The sequence below is a fragment of the Manacus candei genome, unplaced genomic scaffold (assembly GCF_025592945.1).
Source record: "Manacus candei isolate 608988 ecotype Guabito, Panama unplaced genomic scaffold, ASM2559294v1 h1tg000064l, whole genome shotgun sequence".
Taxonomy (NCBI): Eukaryota; Metazoa; Chordata; class Aves; order Passeriformes; family Pipridae; genus Manacus; species Manacus candei.
This window is the reverse complement of record NW_026138112.1, coordinates 1694212-1719863: the sequence shown is the minus strand read 5'-3', so window position 1 is coordinate 1719863 and position 25652 is coordinate 1694212. Positions and strand designations below refer to the sequence as shown.

At 42.0% G+C, this 25652-nt stretch overlaps 1 protein-coding gene across 3 annotated transcripts in view; it reads left to right on the top strand.

Annotated features, from left to right (window-relative positions):
* TAOK3 (TAO kinase 3) overlaps positions 1–25652 on the top strand; it is a 77908-nt gene that overhangs the window by 10915 nt on the left and 41341 nt on the right. For 2 of the 3 annotated variants that reach the window (XM_051805285.1, XM_051805283.1), the window contains exons 2-7: positions 18062–18151; positions 19329–19540; positions 21751–21822; positions 22807–22908; positions 23818–23863; positions 24786–24882. In XM_051805285.1, the coding sequence (XP_051661245.1) occupies positions 19421–19540; positions 21751–21822; positions 22807–22908; positions 23818–23863; positions 24786–24882 (437 nt within the window). In that variant the 5' untranslated portion in view covers positions 18062–18151; positions 19329–19420. Of the gene's footprint in view, positions 1–4404; positions 4426–18061; positions 18152–19328; positions 19541–21750; positions 21823–22806; positions 22909–23817; positions 23864–24785; positions 24883–25652 lie in introns of those variants that run through there. The other variant, XM_051805284.1, reaches the window with a different exon arrangement.

The window sequence follows — 25652 nt, the reverse complement described above, 5'->3', positions numbered from 1 at the left end:
TAGTGAACCTTGTTCCGTGTCAGTGGTCTTGTGTAAGCAGCTGTCCTTCCAGCTGCTGGCTTGTGGTGGGTTTTTTAGGCTCACTCCTTTGATGGATGAGGATGTGACTTTCAGGTATTCAAAAGTGAGGTGGAATTTCTCTTTTGTCCTGCTGGATTTTTATCAAGAGTCCCGGTAATTCAAGAAGGCCATCGTGTACTCTCTGAAGGTGAGACTGCTGCTATCCAGTAATTCTAGAGCCTGAGGCCTTATCTGGAAGGGTTATTAGTTGGCTACTTGCACACAAATGTTTGAGCTCTCCTTGTCAGATTAGAAGTCAAAACTAAAAACATCTTACCTTTAAATACACAGCCAGTGCTCCAGGACTGCATGAATCTTCACAGCAGTCCAGTATCCTCCCAGTTTCCTTGCAGCTGTTTTCACTGTGGAGTAAAGGTGCTGAAAGTGGTCAAAACAATATAAAATAACTTCATCAAAGTTTGGCTTGTACCTTGAATTTGTGCATAGGAAAAGATTCATCTCTTTGGTACCTGCTAAAGTAAAAATGAGTTCTGTGCTGTCAGTGAGGCTGCATTCCCTCATTAGAGACCATCTGGTAATGTGACCTGACACTAAAAATCCCAGTTGTTCCGACTGACCAGCCTCCAACCTGGAACTGGGGTAAATTTAGATTTTGCACATCACAGTCCCTCTGTTACAGCAGGGCGTGGCAGCATGTTTGGAAAGTGAGAGATGAGCATGACCTGGGTGCTTTTAAGCTCAGGGTTTACTCCTGAGGCCAGTCTAGAGGCAGCTGCTGTGGATGTGTTTGGGGAGGGACAGATGTGGTAAGTGATTATACAGTTAATGATGCAGCACTTGAAAATGGAGGCAAGTGCTGTGGGGTGTTGAAGTTTTGTTGCATATTTACTTCCCTCCTTCAAGATGTCCTCAAATTCTTGAAATTTATTTAAATTAGTTTCTATTCCAGTCTCTTCTGACCTTTGACAAAATTTACATTGCATTCAAATTAAACAGGGGAATGTTTTCCCAAAATAATCTTTCTAATTGTAATCTCTTATTTGAAATCTGCAGCCAGTATGTTAAATATAATGAACATTTATTGATAGAAGTGATTTCCTCTCATTTGTGTGGGTGTATATATAGTCACATCACTGTTTCAATCACTGGCTGCCTAACTGGTTCCTAGAAAATACAGGGGAATTTCCTCCCATGACTCATCTTGGAAGTAGCAGATGCTACATGCTCTCAAGCTGTGTATGGTAGTTCTGGAGTCTCAATAAATATAATTGAGTGTTGGGGACTCAAAAATATATTGGATTACTTTGATGATTACACACTGCTGCTATTTATCCCTTTCTAATGAGAACACTTAAGCCAAATCTTTATAAAGGTCCTGATGCTTTCTTCCTTTTCTGTCTTTTAGCACTACTGTGAAAATGTCATTCCACTTTGAAATGTCATTTTTACCCTGTTGTCACCAGGGAGTGACTCCAGTTTTAGTACTTTAAGGGTCTGAGAGACCTTCCCCCTCTTTATTTTCTTTTTTTGTTTGTTTGTTTGGGGGTTTTTTGTTTGTTTTGGTTTGGTTTTTGTTGTTGTTGTTGTTTTTAACTCTTTAAAGTGACTCCTGAGCCACTCACAAGCAGTTCCAGTCCCTTATCAGCAGCAGATCGTGTCGCTGCTGGGTCTGTGCTGCTGGGGGGTTTCTGGGAAGCTGCTGATCCCAGATGCAGAAGTGAGTCTGTGAGGGTTGTGCCACGGCCAGCAGAGTCACAGGGGCCTCTGAAGGGTGTGTGTCATGGTGGAGGTTCACATTTGGTGGGGTCACATTGGGTGCAGCAGCACGAGGAGGATGGGCTTAAAGATGTGATGGAACCATACCCTGCTGGGATGCCCACCTGTAGCTGGGGATTTGAGACAAGGAGCTGCCTGGGCTGGAGATGAAGGTGATGCCTGGCCTGGAACACAGCTCTGTGCTGCCACAGAAGAGGCAGGAGGAGGAGAGGACAGGGACAGTGTGGAGGGATATCAAAGGGAGTGGCTCTCCTGCAAGCTGAACGTGCAAGATACCCAGCTCTGGCTTGCAGAGTCCAGGAATCAATTCTCATTTCAGCATTATCCAAATAAACCCAACCTACTGCTTCAGCAGCTGATGGGCCTCTTGCTGCCACTGTGGAGGTCTGGATTCCCACGCAGGGATGGATCTTCCCTGGAGGCACACAGGGAAGCCTCAGAGTGTGAGTGGAGTGCTGTCGTGTCCAGATCCACTTCAAATCCAAGAGAGCCATAAGGCTGGCCCTGTTCCACAGTTAAGTGAAGGCTGGCTTTGCTGAGGGTAAAATTTAAAGCTTTGGAAGCAGCAAAATTCCAGGCTGTTGGTGTGCAGGGTTCTGGGATGCCCTTACCCAGCCCCTTTGTGCAGAAGCTTTAAGACCTGGAGACACCTCATGCTTGGGGAATATTCCCTGAATTTGCTCCTTCAGTTGTCCAGGACACATGGTATTTGTTTTCCTGATGTATGTTTAATCTGGGGCTTGGCAGGTTGGGAAAGTCACTCATCCTGGTGTCGGGGACTAATCTGGAAGTGAACAGAAAAATACTGGCTGGGCTTTTCAGCCAGGGATTTTGGGGGAAAATGCTGTTATTCAGAAACACTGAACGAGCAACATGTGCCTTATCTTCTGGGACACACAGTGACATAGCTGAAGAAGGATGGAGTTACACTGTCACTCGAGATTTTCATGGGAAAAGGCTCAGTCCTTAAGTGCTTTTCCTACTACAGTTCGTGCAGACTGGGGCCTCCTCTAGGTTGCAGAAATGGGCTTTTTCTGTAGTTGCAGTGCAGGGAGCAGCAACAGCTCCCAGTGGAAAACTGCAGCGTTGTGTTTGGATGAGGAGCCAGTTCTGCAAAGCCAGACCCAGCTGGTGCTTCCCAGCCCTTGACTGGAGGGTGAATGGGGCAGGGAGGGGTCCCTGTCCCTGCTGTGCCTGGAAAAGGGGAAGCCTGGAGCTGAACCTTGCTGTGCTGCACTTCCCTAGAGAGCAAGGTGAGCAGAGGCAGTTCCTCTGCTGGGCTTCATGCATGTTTAATGGAGAGTTTAAGCACAGTATAGGCTTGCTCTGTAACCTCGCTGTGCTCCTCGTGTTCTCTGGGAAAGTTTGTTTCTGACCAGGGAAATCGGTAGCTGAGTGTTTTCAACAGTGTCTTCACTCAGCATGATTTCAAGTGGTTTGAAGCCTCTGTGTTCAAAACAAATTCCATGGTTAGTTATTTCTCTTTTTTTCTTTTTTTTTTCCCCCCCCAAGTCTGGTAACACTCAGATTTGGCTGGGTTGAAATATTCAGTTGTGGTGTCTGTTATTTGTATACAAATATTTGGTGGTTTTCTCCTGTAGCTACATTTTTGAAAGTGTTGATTTTTTTTTTTCCCCCCAGTATTGTGAATATTAGGAAGAAAATCACAAAACTGTGTGGTTGCTGAATATAAAAGGGCTGATCAGAAGAGTCCAGTGTAGCTTTCCCTCCTTGGAGGCAACTGCTTTAAAATTTTTAGTTATATTGTGTAAAATTCATGGTAGCTCTGGTTCTAAGGCCTCTGTCCTTGTCATATTAGATTTAGTTATACATTTATAATAGGTATAGATTAGTTAGGAAGACCCAGAAAGGAGTTTTTCCCCATTTTTCCAGCCTAGAGTATCCTTTTCTAGTGTCAGGAGTGATTAGAAGCTCCTGTAGAGTAGTGACCCTGGTGCAGGTGACTTTCTAAAGTTCCCTGAGCTCCTTTAAAATTTTGGGCTGATATGACCCTGAAGTAAAATATTGAACTATCAAGAATTTATTAGTTAATACTAGAATTTCTCATTTCTTTAATTAGTGGTAATATGCCCCAGCCTGCAGAAAAACATGCTTCATTCACAGAGTGTCTGGGCTGTGTTTAAAATTAACCAGAACAAAATAATGAGCCTTCCAAGCTGCCCTGCAATTGAGAAGTTGTCTCCAACTAAAAATATTCCTCTCTTAGAAATGAGATTGGATTCTTTCATACTTTTACTGCTAGTATCCCCTTAGGTTCATTATGCCTTAGATGCTGAATCTGTAAAATAGGGCTGTTAATATGTACATGAGGCACCAAGAAGTGCTGGAGACTTTCAAAAACTGATAATTCCTTGATTTATTCATAAAGCTGGGAGCATAACTCTTGCAAATTTGATCAGATGCCAGTTCCTTCAGTAGCCACTCGATCCAGGAACCTTTTTATAGCTGTGCTAACATCTCTGAGGACTGTTAGACTTAATTAATGTTTAAGACTCTTGTACAGAACATGTCATGAAAAGGGAAGCTCTTCCACGAGAGCGTGGGGAGCAGGCAGGATTTTGTCTTCAGGGAATGGGAAGGCAAAGGATGTACCAGCATTTGAGATGAGTAAGTTTGTGTCTATTCTCTCACTTAAAAAATATCCTGTTTGTGGTTTTTAGAGAATTACTGTTATTTGGGGTGTTGAATTGACAGGGGTGCGTGCGGAATCCTTCACAAGGACTTTCTTTTAGACACCTAAAGGCAATTCTAGGATATAAAAAACACAGAATGGCCTTGTTAAAAATATATACCCCTCCCAAAAAATAGTTTTTCTGTGCTGTGAGTACGGCTCAGCCTGATAAAATGGTCCTGAAAATGTTCACTGTCAGGCAAAACACTTTAATTTCTCCCATCTGCGAAACAAAATAATATTTATATTCTCTCAAGGGTCAAGTGTGGGGATCCTTTCTCTGGGAAACTGAACATCTTTTTCTTGTACATAAACTTGTTATGGATCCAAAAATGAGTGTTTTCTCATGAACACTGACATCTCCCTGCACAGATGCCTTCAGAAGTGCAATGCAGAACATCATCAGCCAGCAGGAAAACCTTTATCCTGTGGGCATGCCTGGTGCTTCTGGGACTGCTGGAAAGTTGTGTGATATCCTTTATCAGGAGGAGATTGTTTTCATGTATTGAAAACTTGCTTAAAAAAGGTGTCAGAAAACTCAAACCTCATTTCCCCGCTCTTCTTCCTCAAGACATACTTCCCCAAAGTCTTAAGTTATTAATAGTAATATATTCAGTGGAAAGGAAACTGTAATCACAAGGTAGGAGTGGTTGCATAGATGTTTGTATAAATTTACTTGGGGAAAAAAAAGTTGGATTATTTCAGAAGAATTTGCCTTAATGCTGTGAAGGATGAATTTCTGTGGTGTAGGTCCCTCTATCTCACATTTCTTAGGGGAATTTAAACTGAATATCCATCCCCAGACAGGTGAAATTCACCCTGGGAACCGAGAGGAGAATGAAATGTGGGAAAATGGGAGGTTTACCCAGCTCTGGTGATGGGAAAGGACTTCAGTCTGCCTTAATAGAAAGCAGAACTGGAATAGACTGACGTAAATGACTGATTTGTTTCTGATTTAAGTCCAACAACATTGGCTGCAGGGGAAAACACTGTTGGCAAAGACAGTCCTGGTGATGAAAGCTTTACTGTGGCAGTTAAGTTTAGTTGTCTTTAGACAAAAACCTCATGTTTTATTTAATCTCTATTCAGGCTTTTTGGTTTTTTTTTCCCCCTGGTTAAAAAGGTAACAAGTAGGGCATTGAGACCGTATCAGTGAATGAACTTTAGACGTTTTATTCAGCAAAAAGACCGTTTTGGTTTCTATCAGAAAAGTTTAATGGCTTAATTGCTTGAGATTTAAGATTGTGATACTGAAATTCTACTACAGTCTTCAAAGCCTGCTTTGTTTGCCAATGCTGGCAAGGCAAGGTTTGCAGAAAAAAATAATGAGGAGGATTTTTAAATAGAAAATGGGGAGTTTCTGTCAAAAATCAAGCTCTGTAGTCTAGACTTAAAATTAAGGATGCCCAACCTTGTCTGGTGGTCTCGAGCTCTGTGTTTTAGCCTGCAAATACAGCCTTGCAGAGTTTAAAAATAAGCACTTGTGTAAGGAGGGCCTTGCTCACACAGTCATGTTGGTTTGGAGCTATTTTATCTCAGTATCTGTCCAAATAAACAAAGCTTTAAGTGGTCAAGTGATGCCTAAACATCTCTGTCTGGAAATCATTAGGCTGTGGCTGCTCAAGTGGCTGTGAGAACGTTGTTTAGATCAAATTAGGTGCTTAATGGCAATATTTGTGTTGTTTTAGCCTTGGCCATGATCAGATGTATCTGTTTGCCAGTGGGGTCCAGTCCTGAACCAGCCTGGATGGTGATGGGAACTGTGGAATGCTGATCTGTGTATTGTGCTTCTGCTTAATATTTTTACTGTTGTATTATCTCCAGTAACCATCCTTCTTATTCCCAGAACATCCTTGGGATAAGTTTGACAGCTCCAGGGAGCTTTAGAAAGTGTAACTGGAATTTGTCTGTTAGATGAAAACAAATCTTCAGAGAGAAAAAGTGACTTTTCCTTTCCTTGCTGTTGCTCCAGAAACTTGCCACAGAAATAATGAATAAAAACCTCTGGATGTGTTTCCTGTCTTCAGCTGTTATTCACTCTCAACATCGTTGAAATACACTGAAGTACCAAATAGAATTATAATATTTGGCAGGCATAACTTCTTACCAGGAACAATAAAGGTGGCTGAAAACGGTTTGTGCTACTTGTTAACAGCAGGTTTGGAGTCAGATGGTTTGAGCAGGTGTGTTTGAAGGAATGAAAAGAGTGAAGTGGGAAGGGAACGTGCTGGAGTCTGACAGGGGTTTATTGTCGAACTGTGGGTCAGGAGAGAGAACTCCTGAATAAATGCAGAGGGCAATGGGTGTAGTGTGTGGGTGTGATGCACTTGTGTGTTATTGAGGGCGGTGCTGAGCTGGATCTTCTGAGGGATGGGGACAGAAGCCCATGGAGCTGCTGCTGGGGTTTTACCTTGGTACAGGGATCAGACATCCCTGTTTTCTCCTCAGCGAGGTGGAAATGTCTGTCATGCCTGAGCTTTCTGTTCTGAGCCCTGCACTCGGTATTGAAAATCAGGGAATTCATTAATCGAGCAGGTTTTGTTTTTAAAACCAGAATAAAAGCGCAAAATACGTTTATGTCCATCTGTCTGAATTAGTTGCTGTATTTCTAGTTGAAACTTGTTACTTTTGGCTATGTTTATTCTTTACCTCTTCTCAGAGGGGAGAGGAAAGCACAGCCTTGCTGTGTGCTCTTCTTAAATGCACCATTACCCTTCTATCTCTCCCCAGTGTAAGCTGGCCTTATCTTCAGTTTACCTTCATGCTGATGTCTTCCTCTGCATCTAATACTTTTATTTCTCTTTCTGCTTTATTTCTGCAGCCTTTCTCATGTATCTGATGTGGGATATTGTATTTGAATAATACAGTACTTTTTACCTTTAATTTCTGTTGTACTTTTGGCATGGCTTTCTGTCATTGCATTTATCCCAACACTCCATTTGCCTTTTTTTTTTTTTTAGCCTGCCTCTGCACACTGAGCAGATGTTTTCAGAGAGCTGTCTACAGCAACCCCCAGGTCTTTTTCCTGTGTGGTTACAATTAATTTAAAATTCAGCAATGTGTGCGAGTAGCTGAAAATATTACTACTGCTGTCTGTTACCCTATTTTTGTACCAAATGCATTTCATCAGCCACTCTTCTGCTGCTGAGATCTCTCAGGTCTGAGCCTGGCTGTGTGGGATTTTTTAACATGAAGATTTATCATCTCTGCTGCAAATTCATGTATGTACAAGATAACTGACCAAAACATATTTGTCAGTTTGGTGTTAAATTTGGTATATACAAATCTGTGTCATTACTCTAGCTGCTGTCTCAAAAATAGCAAACTACTAAATGGCTTTTTTGGTGGCGACTCAAGATAGTAAATTATCATTAGAGCAAAAATAAAACTCAACCATGTCTTAGAGCAATCTCTTAATGGTTCTTCCTGTGCAGTGTTTGCCAATGAGCCTGGATTTTGTTGCTGCTCAGCCACTGAACACACATTCCAACACGAGCTGTCAGTCCTTTGGCTGCTCTCAGGCAGGGACACTTCTAAATTATGGGGGTGTTTCCTTTCCTTTTGGTGTCCTTTTTGTCACATTTTCTTGTTTTAATGATGCCTCTGACCTGAATTTCCCTTGCCTGTTCCTCCTGCCCTCAAATGCCAGCGTGTCTGTCACTGCCTCAGGAGCCCCTTTGTCCCCCCAGCTCCCCTTCCAGGGGCTGTCTCCTGGTGTTTCTGTGCAGATGTGCAATGATCTGATGTGATTTAGGGATTTGACATAGAAGTTGGGCCAGCAGTTAATAAGTTTGACCCTCCCATCCTGCTATCTTCCTTTTCCTGGACTCTGTAAGTCTTCAGCCGTTTCCATCAGGGAGCCCAGTGACCAGAGAATTCCACTGAAGCTTTGCACGTGATTTCTCTCCCTGTCATACCCGTGGTGTCTTTTGCAGCATCCGTTTTTCATTACTGGGAATTCCAGCAGACAGAAATGCACTCCCTGTTTGTGCTAAAAGGTTTTCTAGTTGGTTGGCAGAGCACTGCTGCTCTGATTATGTTCATATCAGAGCATATTGCACTGCTAAAGTATCTCATAAAATACTCTGTTGCCATGGTGATCTACCTTCCACTTTTCCTAAAAGGACCCACGAGGTCCTGGGAGACAGGCTCTACTTTCTTTGCCTGTGAGAAGATTAGTCACATCCCTTATTTTCCCCTTTTTTCTGTCTTGTTTTCTTGAGGACACCAAGTAGTTTGAGTTTACTGATCTTTTTTTTTTTTCCTCTCTCCGGGTTTAACATTCTGAAATATTAAATCTCAGTATATTAAAGCTCATCTGAGGGTGTGCCTGTACAGAACGATGCAGGGCTGAAGCTTGCATTTGGAATTTCACGTGGAAAAAAATGAAATCGAAGCATAGATTATTTAAAATGAGAATTAATGTCAGTTAAAACTGTATATTGATTCTTCAGGACAGCAATGCTAATTAAAAAGCAGAGAATGCTGAGGGGATGGATACCTCACATATCCTAATCCAGCTGACTATTTCTCCTCTTCCCTGCCTCTGTCATCTCCCTTTGGTGGAACCAAAACCGAGTTTGCCTGAAGAAGGCTCTGAGCTGACCTAGAGATTTAAGTTCATCTTACACATCTGATTCCATTGCCCAGTGGAGCAACTTTTGTTCCAGATCTAATTAAAAAATTTTTTTTTTTTTTTTTTTTTACTTAAAGCTGCTAAAAATCTGCATTAAAGCAACCTTAAGGGCCTTTTCTGACCTGATAAATCCCAAGAAGACAAAACTTAAGGCTGAAATCACAGACCTGGACCTCTCCATTATCCAGCTACTTAAAGAGTCTGAGCACTGGATATTCTGATGTAATGGGAGTGATGACACTGTGTGATAGCTACAAATTCAGTCTTAGCTCAGAATTTGTTGTCTGCTAAAACAAAATGATTGTTTCAGTTCGGAATTCAGCGGGATTTGAGGTTTTTCTTTCTTATGCTTTCTTAATTTTCTTTTTCCCTTCCCTGTTAACGTGTGTGAACGTGCTTGAAGGGAGGAGAATTGCTTAAACAGCATTTGTGTGATGCTGAGGGCACTCACTGACGAGTAAATCCCTCCTGCCTGGGGTGTTGAGGTACTGCAGGAATGACTACCTTGGCAAGGTTGCATATATTTATAATTTCATTACCCTTATTTGCTTTTATTCAGGTCTTTGAGCTCTTTGGTGATTTATTTTATGGATGTTCAGTCAGCCAGAAATCCAGCTTGCTGTGTCGATGTGCGTGATAGGTAAATCAGCCCAAAAATCAGCGTGAAAGCAGCAGATGGTTGGTCGGTGGGATTGCTGCCCCAGCTCCTTCTGATCTGGAAACCTCAGTTTTATTTGTGGTTATTCTTTGAGTGACAGGGTTTGTTTCTCAATTTTAGCAGCTTCTGTGTTTTGTAAGTGTGATAACTGCTGCATGCAAATAATGCTGTAATTGTCATAAGGGTGTTAAAAAGATCCTGAAGAAGATGGACCCACAAGTGGAGTGTTTTATAAGCACATGTGATGGCCAACAGAGCCAACTTTGAGTCCTTTCTGGGTGTTGGATAAAAGCAGCACATGATCCTTCTTCTTTCCAGAGTTTCAGCCATCCAGTTTTCTTTGAAAAGAGTATAAACCCTCTTTTCTTGTTCACAATTGTTAGATTATAATAATGATATTTTAGACAGTAGCCATCCATATCTCACTTCTATGCATGTCTTTTAGTAGTAGCCATAAAATACATGTTATAGGAGAATAAACTTAGAAAGCCAGTGACTAAGTCATATAATATTAGTGACTGATAATTCCTTGGCTGGTATGTGCGAGACAGAGTTTGTTGTCTTTTAATAATAGTATTTCCACATGAAACTGAGTTTTTGTGGGTTCTTCCAAATCAGCTTTTTCACATTTAACTCCAGTGCTGACTTTGACACCCGAATGAAACAGGTGTAGCCATTTTTTAATGATAGGAGCGTGGACCAAATTCCTGTTGTTTCTGTTAATGGTTGCAGTTGTGCCTCTAAATAGGTCAGGAGAGCTGGATGTGCTGGAGTTGGAGGCACTGAGGGTAGGTGGAGCAAAAATGATAAACTGCCATAGTCAGAAAGGCTGTTTCCTAAAGAGTTATCTCTGGCTGGCACAGAGGAGGCAGGAAGGAAGGAGGGGCTGCAAAAGGAGAAGTTTTAGAAGGGAGAGATTCAGGGAGCAAAGAAAGGGGGAAGTGTAACTCAGTGAAGAGAAGATGTGCTGGGGGATATTATATGTCACAGATCATGGAATGCCAGGTTGGGAATGTTGTGGAATGCTGTGGCTTTCTCTGCTCCTTAAACCAGCAGCAGCACGAGGTCAGGATGCAGAAACCTTTCCCTCCAAACCCTGTCAGTGGGGAGGACAAACAACACCCAGTGCACTGTGCAACTCACTCTCTGTACAAATGAAAATGCTCAGGGTGGTTTTATTAACAAATAGTAAGCTCATAATGAAGATTGTGGATTTTCTTAGAATCATGAAGAACATACTTCACACTTACCTTTCCCTGTCTCTTGAAACAGAAGTAAAAAAATTAAAAAAACCCCCACAATTTGGTTTGTTGTGAGAAATGCTCTGCCCCTCCATGACCAAGGAATGTCTTTTCTTTCCTCCTCTGTGCACACAGCCTGCATCTGTTTACTTATGTTTTGTTAAGGACCCACTGCATGACTCCCTTTGACCAGCTTTACTGTGATACAGCTTCCAGAAAATTAGCATCCCATTTAAATTTCCTTGCAAAAGGAGAAAACCCAGGATTTTTAAATGAAAACCTCCTTTTTCAAAGTCAGCTGATGGTATGATAAAATCCATGTAGCTACACCAGGACACTGTGTTACATCAGAGGATTCTGTTCACTGTCTTGCACTTACATAATGAAATCACATTTTGCCCCAAATGGTATCACAGGCTTTTCATGTGTAAGTATGTACATATCCCTCCCCTAAAAAACACCTTTTCCTTGTGTAGCACAAGGTAACTGTCCAATAGCATAATTATAACCTCAGTTAGTTAAATCTAACAGTTCCCTGCAGTTCTGACTTCAGGGGCAAACCAGAAGTCAGGCCATCAAGCGATCATTTCTTATCAAGTCATGATAAGAAAAGTAATTTTAAAACTCAGATAATTTTATTGTATTCAGAGGTGTTGTAGCAGTCGCTTCCTACACTTCACAAAAACTCAGTTTGAGATGGAGATGTGGTTGCAGCCTTGTTATGCCTTTGCTGTTTAAATGACCTGGTGGCCCCTGTGGTGGTTTCAGTGTCACCAGTGGGGATCCCACAGCTCTGAGTTGCAGTGCAGGTGAGCAGGAGCAGGTCAGCATCACCCTGGACAGTCTGGAAAGCTCTGGGAATAGATTTAACCAGTTGCTGGGTTTTGGTGATTTTTTTTTCCCCTTGATTATGTGATGGTCAAAATATAAACTCTTTTCAAAGTATCTAAAAATAGCTTTAAACCACAAAATGGATACAGCTCTTTGGAAGCCAGTACATTAATAGGTAGGAAACTCTGAGTTTCTGGTGTCTCTTGAGGCTTTCATTTCATAAACAAATCCAGTGACTTATTTGTGCCTCTGAGTAGCACACAGCATAATACTCATCAATTTATAATGGTTTGCAGTTCACTGTCTTTTAAGCAACATGATGAAGAGCCTGATAAAAATGCTACAGAAAAAAAAGACTCTGACGAAAATAAGGAGGCAATTTTCTCAATTTCATGACCCACATGTGATGCTTTTTAGAGATGTTTTGATGAGAAGATCTGATGAAATTTGTATTTCTGTGTATGATGCTATTTGGGGTTATGTACATCAGGGTTTAAAATGATTCATGGATCTTTCCTCCCTTCCAGATGTACGACTGAATTATTTCAAGTGTGCCATGATGAAATATTATGAAATGTTGTTGCTGGGAGCAGGAAGCCTTTTTCTTTCCTTTATTTTTAATTAGACAAGGTTTATTTCATGACTGAAAGTTTTTAATCTTGTTAACTAAACCTGAAAAGCCTTAATAATGCATTCTAGGATTTATGGTGAAATACATACTCTAGTCTAGGACATGTTAATTACCCTTAAGCAAAACAAGGGCATGCATATTTTCATTAAATTGTTTTAAATTCAACAGGAAAACCATTGGGAAGCAGCACCCAGTGTGTCTTGCTGTGAAGTTTTGCTTTTTCATTATGTATCCATGGTGGAGAATGATGCTGTTTGACTTCTAAAACAAAGCCCAGGCTGTACCCCATGATTTTGGGTAATTAGGGTTACACACATTTATCAAAGCAGTGGAATTCCAGTGAACACAATGGGACTATTCCTTTGGGGAGGCCTGGCCTGTGGCTTGACTTCATACTTGTTGAAATGTTCCCGATGACTAAAACTGATTTTTCTCTTGACTTTAAGCCCACTAGTTTTATATTTTTATTTTTTAATAAGTTTATTGTCTTATGTTTTTATTAAGAAGTTTATTGTCTTATGACATGTAAGTAATAGTCATAGGGGAGTTGTAAATGGAAAATTTCCTTTAAAACTACTGCTCCTCCTCAGGAAGAAAAAGCTGCTTTGGTTAAGGTCTGTATGTACAATAAGACCTGCAAGTTATTAGTTGGATTTCATATCCCAGGGGCAGCGTGCAGTCAGAACAGTTGTGATTCAGGGGTTTTATTAGCATGAGTAATCCTGTGAACTCCACATGACCTGATGCACGAGCACTGGACAATGCTGAATCAAAGTATGGAGTGTTAGGGTGGAATTCCAGGTGGATTGCTGAGCAGAGTGCCAGGCAGAGACTGAGTCTTGCAGTCCTTTTTAGAAGCTGTAGGTGGTGAAGGGCTGTGATTGCACCCAGATATTAATACAAATGGTGTGTGTCACTGACTGGGGCGTTCTGGGAAGTTATTTCTTGTAAAAGCAAAGCAGTAGAAGTGGTGTTTGAGGAACTGGTGTTTGAGTCTCGGCTGTTAATGGTATCACTGAGCTCCTTTTGTGCTTCTGTTACATTATCCAGCTTTCCTAGCAGACTGTGTCCCGATTCCTGAGCCTGGTCCTCCTGCTGTGTGCCCTCAGGGAACGCTGTCCTGATATCTGCAGACAGATTTCAAATTCTCAGGAATATTTGTCTTTGCTGCTGAAGGTCACTGGGTCCCTTCCCTTTCTGTTCTGTACCAAGAGGATTCATTTCACTTCTGAGAAATCTGTGGAGAGGACATGAGAGGACTTGCTGCTTCTGGACCAGAGTGAAATCTTCTCTGAGTATCTTGGAATTGGTGATTAATTTAAGCAAACAAAGGCTGTTGTACAAGTGCTTTCTGTGCACACCATCAGCAAACTTGCAGGTAGCTTGAGTTTCTATTCCAGATCTGTGTATGACTGGTTTAAGCATTAAAATAAGTTAGGTGATAATATACTTGGAAAAAACATGTATGCCGTGTTGAGTTTCATAAAGTTAGCTGGGAAAGTAATTTTTACAATCAAAAAATTACACTGAGAAGCTTAAAATACGGAGGTGGAAGAGTGTTTCCCAAAAAGCCAGAGTACCTGCTTCTGCAAAGTAATGGGCTGTTCATCCAAGGTTGTGGGTCTGCAGGTGAGTGAACCAGCTGGAAAAGCCTGGGATGAAGTGGTTTGTGTTTGGCCTTGCTAGCCAGCCCTATGTACCAATTGAAGGAAAAGGAAAAAGCTCCAGCTTCTTAAAAACAACAGAAAACAAACAAACAAACAAACCAACAAAACAATGTCAATTTGCATGTGAGGGCTGCAGTGGGACTTGAGCATGTGCCTACTTTGGGCTCTAAAGGTTTCTTACTCAGGACAGTTGTTACCAGCTGAATTTATCTCAGAGTTTCCTCCTTTGCGTTGTCCTCCAGATATTGGAGAGACTGAAATGATGGAAGGGGACTCTGTGCTTGTCATTCTTGGGAAAAGAACTCTGGTGTCAATTTATTCCCCTCAAAATACTCGTCTAAAAATGGGTGCATGAGCTGTGTCACGTTGCTCCTCCTCTGAGTGGAATCTGCTGCTGGTCCACCCTGTTTCCTGTAGTTTGTTTTTCTGCACGAAGTGGAAAACTTTGTCCTTGTTTTGGGAAGTACCCTGGTGTAGTTAGGAACTAAAATTAATGTTGTGTATTTCTGTCCACGTTTCAGACAGGCCTTTGGTGCTGCGAGACGCGTTTCAAGCTGTGTTTACAGGCCACACACTTGCACTTCATGGGGATGCTTGGAGGGTGTGGGAGCTGTGCTTGGGTGGATTGGATGTGCTGGGAGATGAGGGAACTAAGGATGCTGGGCAGGCTGCTGGTTGACAAAGAGGGAAATATCTTAACTCTTCTGCTACTGCGCTTTGAAAAGACACCTCGAGCAGTTACAGAATTTGGAGTTCTCAGGTTTATCTTATTCATGGATATAATTTTAGATCCATGGGTTATTTGGAAATGTGGATAGTTCAGCCCCTCTTAAAGGCACTTCCAGTTATGTTTTGTTCTTTCCTTTATATTCGGGTCAAGGTCTTTTCTGTTGTTATTAATACAGCACCTAGAGATCGTAATTGGCGGCGAGAGAATCCTTGTGCAAAAGCAGTAATTCATGCTTTTGAAATGTGAGGCTTTCCTAGGATTGAGGAAACTGTTGGAAAACCCTGTGTGTTTGCTCTGGTAGTGTCACTTGTCACAGCATTGTCCAGGGCCCAGTCTCTGAGCAGTCCTAGTGTATCATTCCTTGTTCATAGGCAACATCATCCTGCTCTCTGCTTCCTGGCCTGGCTATTCCCATACTCTCCACCATCATCTCCTGAAACTCTGTGATGATGCCCCAGCCCCTAAAAGCACCGGGTTATTGTACTATTTAGCATAAGGAAGGAATAGAGAATCCTTGAAACACTGTGGTGAGATGGCAGCGGGGCCAAAACTCTGGCAGTAAGTGCCCACTCCGTGGAGAGGGCTTGTTGTGGCTGGAATATTCCAGAGCTTGGGTTTGAAGGGAGAGAGGAGAGCAGAAATAGAGCAAACTGCTCCGAGCAGAATTGCTTCACTGCTTCAAGAACACCTTGTGGTTCTCAGAGCAGTTCTCCAGCGTTTCCCTCTTGCTGTGGGCACTGCTGGCCTGGGCAAACTGCAGCTGGCCAGGTGCATTTCCCATAAGGAATTTTAGAGTCATTTTGCATTCCTCTGCCTGTGGTGTTGCATTGCCACATAGATGTGTCCAGCTGTGCTCTGTAATCTTCATTAGAGAATTTTTTTCCCCAGAGAATCTTTTAAATATTTTTCTCACCATCATCTCTAATTCTGCATTTGTTCTCAAGAATTCATCCTGTATTTCTACCCCTTTGCAGGATTTCAGAAATGGGGCACAAGTGGTTTTTCCTCCAAGGCAGGGATTTTTCACTGGTGATTGTTGATTGGAGAGCTTTAATTTCTAGGTAGGCAGTTTGAGGCCTTGTCTGAACAAAATGCTGATCTCCCAAACCCTGAAAGTCTTGAGTCACTGGTCACTCCCCCAAATCACCACCAGTGTGATTAATGCTGTTTCCATTTGAGGTCTTCAGAATATGCAGAATCTCAAATGCTGCTTTAGAAGTATGAAGAGCAGAAATCAGGCTTCTAAGAGAAATTGTTTCTTGCTGTGTTAATTCAGTAGTTTGGTAATGGAAAGAACTTGCCCAAATTGACCTACCTTGAACTTGAGGTTTTCTACTAATGGCACTTGACTCCCACAGTGCTCTGCATGTTCTAAACCATTTTTAATCAGTCTTCACATATCTAGAAGAGAGTTGTGATATTGAGGATTTGTGACCTTGCCAGGTTACCTCGGAGGGGTGGGATGTGTGTCTGTGGTGTTTTACACTGTCCCATGGACAAATTGTGCACTTGGTGCTGTGATGTGGTTGTACAAAGGGTTCTCAGTGTTTGTCCCAAGGCACTGCCAGCACTGTGGGATCATATGGATCACTCTGTGATTGTGTTCAATCATCAGGACTCAAGTTACTCTTGATACACTTTCCCTCCTAAGTTTTTCTGAGAATCATTACTGGGAAATAACAGCTTCCTGCTGAGAAGATTTACTTGCCTCACCACATATGCCTGTCCCAAATGGAAAAGGACATTATTACTTGGGGCCGAGCTCTAAGTATTGACATTTAGCTTCCCATTTTAAATACCTTGAATATTAGAGCTGCACAGGCTTCATTAACGGCAGAGAAGTTCATTTGACTAGAGATGGATAAATTGCTTTCTCTGTCAGTTTGTTTTTATTGTTCTACAGCCAAATGGATTTTTCTGTTGGCTGAAGAATGCCAGACCTGAAATACTGCATTCTTTGCCCTGTCTGCGGGCCTGTAGTAAATACAGCACCTGTGGGTGAGGCCAGTCAGCTGAGAATGAATAATCATTTCATTCATTTGGCTTTTGTTTATACTTGAGATTTTTTTTTTGTTTTAAACTAAGCACTGCAGAACCTTTTTCTGGTGCTCTTCAAGTAGCTGTTTAACAGCTCAGTAGTATTGCCCTGCAATGAGAACAGGAGACAAAAATAACATTTTTTGGTAATGTTAGCTGTTAGCAGGAAGACTTCTGCTCATTTATTTTTTCCCTAATAAATGAGAAGATGAGTTACTGTATTTGTCATTAAGTCAGGTGCCTATGAATTCAGATTTTGGCAATATAACTTTTGCAGTATGCTTAACTTGGAAGCATTTCTACTGTGGATGTAACCACATGATAACATTTTCCATGAGTTCAAGCTGATTTCCAGCTCTCCCTGTATCCCATCCTCTGAGAGGACAGCGGTGGCTCTTTGGGAATGTTCCTACACCCATAGGAGTGGGTGACACTCTGAGTAATTGAGACCTGATTTCAGCTGATGAGTCTCACTGGTTGCCCTCCTTTTCCATCTTTTCATTCCTTATGCTCTCTCTGGTGGAATTCAACAATGTTTGACTTACTAATGCCCAGGACTTTCTCAAGGATCTCATGTGTCATCAGGTAGAACATACAGACAGAAGTAATGGACTCAGCTGTGTCAGCTTACCATGGAATGGTTTGGGTTGGAAAGGACCTTAAAGACCATCTCATTCCATGCCCCTGCCATGGGCAGGGATGCCATTCACCAGATCAGGTGGCCCAGGGCCCCATCCAGCCTGGCCTTGGACACTTCCAGGGATGGGGCATCCACACACAGCTTCTCTGAGCTTTGTCCTTTTTATAGGCAATCTAAAAAGCGTGGTCAGAGAGGGAACTTCCACACTCTGCCTGTGCCCCTGCAAGGTAAACAGTCCTCATGAAAGCCAAAGAGCTTAGCATTTAATCCCTTTTCTTGTTGTTTTTTTTTTTTTTATCTTGCAATGATATGGAACACAGGATGTGCACATCCTCACCCACAGAGGCACCATGAGCATTCCCAACCAGTGCTCCTCTAACTGCACTTTCCAACGGGGCCTTCTAGTCACTGGTCTTTACTGGACATGATAATTTTGTGTATAAATAAGGTACAAAACTTAAAATACTTTTTCTAAACGCTGCTATTTGTTTTCCTTTGCAGAATAAGAGAGCTGGGGGGGCCGGGAGCACGGGACGATGCTGCTGAAAGGAATGTGAGCCACGGAGCATGTTTGGTGCCACAGTTACCCAGGTGGGCTCCTCTAATTGCACCTCTAATGAACCACAGGCTGTGGTGCTGCTGTTCCATCAGTGATCCTGAGTCTAGGAGTCTCAGGCCAAAATTCTACCCTGCTTTCCTGGTTCCATACAGATGGCACTTGCAGTCTGAGACCTAAAACCTTTTACTTGTGTCTTAATTTTATCCGATCGTTGGGTTGCAGCTGGTCTCTCTTTAGGTGTTACTCTGGTTTATATCATGAGGTAGCCTGAACATTTCATGCACAGAGAAGATGTGGTCTCAAGAGATGAGGTGCTGAACTACATATGTGACAGTAGTTTTGAGACTTGATCCAGGTGACTCATCTACAGATTGTCTGCTGGGTTTCACAAGTCAAAAGCAGATGGGTAAAGGCTCCCATCATTGCTTTGCACACCAGTATTTAATGAACCAATATAGATTTTTCAGGATGTTTTGATAGGAAATGGGGAACTTTCTGATGTTTGGATGTTTCTTTTTTTTATCTGCCATATATTTAAAATTTTGGGGATGGATACTGAAAATCTTCACTTAGATGCTGCTCAGTTCTGTGCTGTCTTAATTATATGCTTATGGTAAGGAAACTTGTTCAGGAGGCAAAGATCTGTCCTATGTGGTGGAGTCTAGGATCCTTCAAAAGCAACTCCATGTCCTGGAAGCGATCACAGTCCAGCACCACTGACTGTCTTGCAGCTCTGAGTAAATAAATAGAGAAATAACAATTATATGGCTGCAAAGTGTTGCTGTGGAATAGCAGCTAACTTTTCTACTAGCACCAGCTGGCAAGTGGGAGTTAAAAAAACAAAGCAAACAGCTCAGAAAAGTAGGAGGAACAACAGTTCTAGCCTAAAAACTGACACATTGGGAACCCAGCATGAAGAATAACAAACTCCTGTCACAGGATGTTTTGCATAGCAACAGGACTCTTGTCTTCAAGTGGACTTTAGTGTAACTGCAGCACTTGCTTCCTGTGTGAGATAAAGACCTGTTGTGCTCTGAATGCATTGTAATCTCTATATCTAAATGGGACTAATAATTAAAAAGAATTAGCTGAAGGAAGCGATAGTGGAGCCTATTGCTCCTCAAAGTGTTTCCTCTTATTTTGCCGTCGGAGAAGCGAGAACAGAGACGCGTGGAAAGGAAGCAGATGAAAGATGAACTTTCTCCCCAGGTGCTGAATGCTGCCTGCAAACTGCTTTGTCCATGAGGGGAGAAACTGAGTGGGAATTGAGAGCACGAAGGAGCCCGTAACACACTTCCAACATGCGCAAAGGGGTGCCAAAGGACCCAGAAATAGCTGACCTGTTCTACAAAGATGACCCGGAGGAAATATTCGTGGGTCTGCACGAAATCGGACATGGAAGTTTTGGAGCAGTTTACTTTGTGAGTATGGTTCTCTCCTTTTTGGGAAGCAGAGTCGTTTTAAGTGATGTTTTGGAGATTTTTCAGCATTTGTAGAAATTAGCATCCTCTGAGCTTCTTAGCGCTTTGTGTGTGTTAATTTTCTGATAACACATCTCATAATAAGTGCTTCCAGAGCACTCCTGAGCTCTTTACAGTAGTTCTTTCTACTAACACTTCACTATAGTCTTATTAGAGCACCCAACCATACAGGTCAAGTATATGGTGTTTTGTGCTGTTTGAAAATTGAATTTAAACAGTTGGAAATTAATTTGCCAGACCTGGAGTTTCAAGATACTCTAGTTGGAGTTCATATGCCTGTAAATCACTGCAAATTAATAGCTCTAATGTCTTCAGTAGGAAATTCTTACATGACAAGAGCAAAGAGAAAGTCCTAAGAGGAATGGGAATTCAAGTGGGAATAATTTATGGCATTAATTGATACAGTCAAGAGAATTTAATTCAGGAAGTGAGAAGAGTAGTGCTTTTACAGTTGGTATCAAACAAAGTCAAATCCAAAATACTGGGTTTGGAAATCATTTGTAATCCAGTTGCCATCAGTGAAACTAAAATGGAATCAGTATAAAAAGTCAAAGAAAAATTAAAGCTACTGAGTAGCTTGGTCAGCCACTCAGAAGATCAGATTCACTGGAATTGGGGTTTCTGAATACCAGACATTATTAAAGTATTCACATAAGATCTGTTACACCTGTAACTCCATAAACTGGGAATAGCTGACATGAATTATTTTAAGCACTCCAGTTCACTGTCTGGAACTGTGTAAAGTGATGGAAGTGTTGCTAGAACAGGACAGGAGCTCAAAATGTTGTGTCAGATGAGCAGTGCATGTGTGTTTTGAGGGATAATGATATAATTCCTCAAGGTATAATCTACAAATATTGCCAAAACTGCTTGAGCAAGTGGCTGTTTGTCAAGTGTGCTCGTACAGCCCTGTCAGTTGGTTCAGCCAGGAGGATCCCAAGCACTTGGTACAGCCAGAACTGTTACCCACAGCTCTGGCAATGTGGCATTGTGTCCTTCAGGGACAAATTCCAGCTGGAATGAGAGATACCACAGTCAGGTGAAGATACTTGGAATTAATGTGACAGAAATACAGCATTAATACATCTGTCTGAGTCAAATACTCTTGATCTTTTCTTTGCTGAATCAGGAGGGCGAGTGGTTGGGAAGGGTTTTGCCTTATCCATAGTTCCTTGTTTTCAGCTTTCCCTCTCTCATTTGAGGAGTGTGTGCTGTGAGCACTCTGTGTCACCTCCCTTCAGTAATTCCTGTGCTCTGTTGGCTCACCCAGCATCACTTTTCTTTGAAGTCACTGCAGGCATCACGGAAGGTCTTTCGTTAATACGTTACTTGAAAGCAGTTTGAAAGGAGGATTTACCACATTTAGCTCCTATTATAGTTTAAGCTTTTAACTGTCACTAATTTTTTTGTCCTAAAGATGGTGGTTGGAGGTACAGAGATTTCAACAACTCTTTTAAGAGCAAAAGCTTGAAGTTTTCTGTCCTTAACATGCAGAAATGAGGGCAGTGCCAGTGCAGGCAAGGAGAAATCTTTCCAAAACTGAATTTTCAGTCTCTATCCCTGCATCATACAGGCTGCAGAAAAGTACAATTTTGAGTCAGTACAGAATTTTGATGTCACTACTACATAATGTACCTGGCAAAACTGAGATCTGGTGCAGTGAAAGGGAGGTTGCTTTTATGATTGAAAAAATTCCAGAATGAATCAACTTCTTGAAGCTGGGAATTGAAATAGCCGCTGAAGAGTGTCAGTGTTGTATGGAGGTTTTGGATGAAATCACAGAGATTTTGGTACACCTCTCTATTTGTCTCCTTGGAAAACATTTTTCCAAAGGTGTATCTAAAACTGGTCTTGCTGCAGTTGCAATAAAACTGTATTTTGCATGTTTGCTTGGTTTGTGTATCAGTACAGAGGTAACAAGTGCAGTAACTCTGAGGGAGGAACAGCAGGTGTGGAGAGATAAAGTCAGGGAAAAGTATCCTAATAGTTGTCTGGTAAATCTTATCACAAGGAAGAGATCTCTGAGATGTAGGAACTTGCAAGGATATGATAGAGGAGGAAAAAAGCCTGTGTTTGCCACAGGTACAGCTCACTCCATGGGGAGGAAAAAAAATGAAGCTTTTTTCAATCTCTTTCTTTCCCTACTCCAGGCTACAAATTCCCACACTAATGAGGTGGTGGCAGTCAAGAAGATGTCCTATAGTGGAAAGCAAACGAATGAGGTAAGATGGATAAAGGCAATTTTTCCTGCAGAAGCTGTGGCAGCCATAAAGTAAATCTGAGCAGTGAAATGAGCTGCAGGTTTGATTTGACCCCAGCAGAACAGCTTTTCATGCAGGAGCTGCTGCTCCCTTCCTTCCATGGGAAACATGGAGTTTTGTGGAGGGAAAATGAGTTCATGCAAATTTTGACAGATAGTTCAGTTTAAGGAAGTGAATGGGGATTCAAAATGCCTGTATGGGGGTTGTTGCAGAAATAATTTCAGTAATAGTGCAGTAAGAGCACACTGGCCACTGGAGCCATAACCACAGCTCTCTGCAATGTATAACTCACGTGAAACACTCTTCAGGATCTATAATCTAAAATTGCAGAGACCTTGTATTGAGAAAATCAGTCTCATTTCAACTGTTGCTTTTCAATTGTTCCTCTTATTTTTGCGTTGTGGTGCCGTGAACTTGGGTCCACTGTTCCTTTGGACTGGTGCTTTGACATGCACTGCAGGGTGTGTTTGTTTGTTAAGAGCAAACAGGGATGCTTTAAACTCATTTTTTCCTCGCTTCCCTGTTGGTCTCCCAAATGTCAGTGGTTTTATGCTGCGTTACAGAAGGAGGTGAGCAGCTCACTGCCACTCCCTGTAGCAATTCTGGTGTCTCGTGGGGCCAGGTGGGTTTGTAACTAAGTTTGAGGCCCACTGTGTAAAACAGTAGCATCTAAGTAAAATGTATTGCAGTTAAAATGAGGGGAAAAAAATAATTTTTGCAATCCTCAAGCTGTTTAAATGTGTCTTGGGGATGTCTCAGTGCAGTGAGGATCCACACAGCTGATGTTCAGTTGTGCTTTTACAGCTCTGACTCTTACCATCTTCATGTTGTACAGTAGTTTTATGGTCGCTTCTCAGACTGTCCTGCAGCGTGTGGTGATTGAGAGGACGTAGAGGATTAAGCAGACAAATGTATTTATACCTTTTGCCTTTTTATTTTCATTAGAAATGGCAGGATATCATCAAAGAAGTCAAGTTTCTGCAACAGCTGAAGCACCCCAACACCATAGAGTACAAGGGCTGTTACCTGAAAGAGCACACGGCATGGGTGAGTGAGTGATGGGCATTTAGATCTGCATGGGCAGAGAATGTACAGCACAGCAGTCAAATGCTCAGTGCAGGCAGTGTCTGTACATGCAGCAGTACTCATCCCATGCTGCCTGCAGACCCTTTCACCTGAAGAACCTTCCAAGTAATCCACAGGAAATAAATACTTAAAATATTGGGAGAAATCCCTGCTTCTCTGAGGCAGGTCTCTGTGTTCACACAGATTAAACACTTACTAAGGAACATCCTCTACAGCTTCTACCCACAAACTTCTCAGTGTCTAAACCCTCTTCACAACCTTCAAAGATGTCTTGACGTTGCTGAAGTGTTTGCAGGATTTTATTTTGTTCACCATTGGTTGCATTTCTTGCAACTTCAGGTTTTATTTGTGTCTGTGGCTGTTTCTCAGCCATTCAAGCAGGAACTGTGTGTGGGGAAGTGTCTACCCCTGTTACTTCCAGAATCACAGAATGGTTTGGGTTGGAAGGGACCTTAAGGATTATCTTGTTCCAATCCCCTGCCATGGGCAGGGACACCTTCCAGAAGCAACATTATTATTGATTATTCAAGGAAAAGGCACAGAATAAAGGGCAAGAAGTAACTTGCAACACTGTCCTTCCATGTCCATGTCTCAAAGTCTGATTTGAATTTCCTACTTGAATAGCTGTAGAGCAATACTGGTTTTGTGGTGAAACAGTACTAAAATAAAGTCAGATTTTGCATCTTCTGATGGAAAAGTAACAAATGCTATTACTTGGGTAAATATTTTATTTTTTTTTTAACCAGGGCATTAAAGTTACCATGTGACTTAAATTTTCTATGTGCAGCCCTTCCTTAGTTGTAAAGACATTTTAATAGTTTTAAAATGCTTCAAAAAGTGCTTAAAGGCCTGATTTTTTTTTTCTTGCAGTTGGTTATGGAGTACTGTTTAGGATCAGCTTCTGATTTGCTAGAGGGTAAGTTTTATATAGTTTTATATCGTCTTTGGTTTTCTTTCTGCTGGTGCCCCTACTGAGTATGGTGGGAGGCTGTTTTCTCACAGGCTGGGGTTTTGCAGATAGTAGAGGTGGTCTGTCTGTCCTGCTCCATTCTGTACCTAGAATCTGGGACATCAAGGGTAAGCTGAGGCTTTCCCAGGAGGCCAGTGCTGTGTGCATGTTTTTGTGTTGTAAAATGAAGGTGTAAATGTGTATAACTATGTTCCTGTAATTGGTGCCTTCCTGGCTGAAGCAGTCTGCCTGTTTTCTGAAAATCCATCATAAAATCTTGCAGAGATCACCTTTGTCCTTGCCTTGTAGTTTGTAGGAATAATTACAGATGGTTGAGTAGAACGAGAGGCTGATGTGACCTCAAAACTAGAACAGCACCTGCAGAGAAATAGGGAATCTAAGCCAAAGTTTGCAAAAACTAGCACTCCTTGTGGGCCAAGTCTTCTGTGTGTAAGATCACAGAATGGTTTGGGTTGGAAGGGACCTAAAGGTCATCCAGTCCCACCCCCTGCCATGGGCAGGGACACCTCCCACCAGCCCAGGTTGCTCCAAGCCCCGTCCAACCTGGCCTTAGGCACTTCCAGGGATCCAGGGGCAGCCCCAGCTTCTCTGGGCAACCTGTGGCAGGGCCTCCCCACCCTCACAGGGAAGAATTTCTTCCTAATATCCCATCTAAAGTGGCAGCTTAATGCCATTAAGGTACAGTCAAGCCAAAGCACATGCTGGTCATATTTAGGGATATATGGAAGGTGCTTCGGGGCACCTCTTTGTACCAGATTTGGGGGAGTTCCTTCTCTTCCACTTTCTCAGGAAAAGATCACTCTTAGTTTCTTCTGGTTTTTGGTGGGTTTTTTTCTTGATTTTTTTTTTTAAATTTATTTTTTATTAGTTCACAAGAAGCCACTTCAGGAAGTGGAGATTGCTGCCATCACCCACGGTGCCTTGCAGGGGCTGGCCTACCTGCACTCTCACTGTAAGATCCACAGGTAAGGCTGGAGCTTGGGGCTGCTGAGCTCCTTCCATCTGCTCTTTTCTGATGTCTAAAATCTGCTTCACTGTGTTTAAACAACTCTGGTAAAAATTATTCTACCAAAATTCTCACTAATGGACGTGTCAGTACTCCTAGTGCCAAGGTAGATGTATAAATAAAAGCTGTTGGCTGTTAGGGAGTGTATTTTTTTTGGTTGAAATAGTTTAATGTGGGTCTGTCCTGTGCTGGATTCTCTTCCATGTTGGCAATAGTTCTCTGCAGACCCTGGTAAAAAAGAATGTTGGCACAAAACACTAACAGGAAAATATCACCCTAAATTTGCCAATTAGAATGTAGTGCTATGCTGGTTTTAAGAGAATATTTTACATATGAGAAGGTAAAGCTTTATGCTTTCAGAAATCAGGCAGTGGAAGTGTAAGTCAGGGATAAAACCACTTCAGGAGAAATCAAAGCTCACAGGCAGAGGAAGATTTTATACAGACACTTCCTAGATCTGTCGTTCATAATGTGGTGTTTTTCAGGAGTTTGGATTTTTTTTTTTTACTCATTTGTCAGCAGTGTTGCATGTTCTCATTTGATTTCGTTTCTTTGGTCTAATTTTGGGTACCACTGATATGTCAGGGACTTGTGAAGTGGATGAGAACTGGATTAATGGGTGGGAATTCATCAGAATAAAGCAACTTGAAACTGATTTATGGGGCTTAAAACCTCTTTGTAGTCTTCTGGAAATCTTGAAACGAAAAATTGGTGTATCTGAGGCTGAGT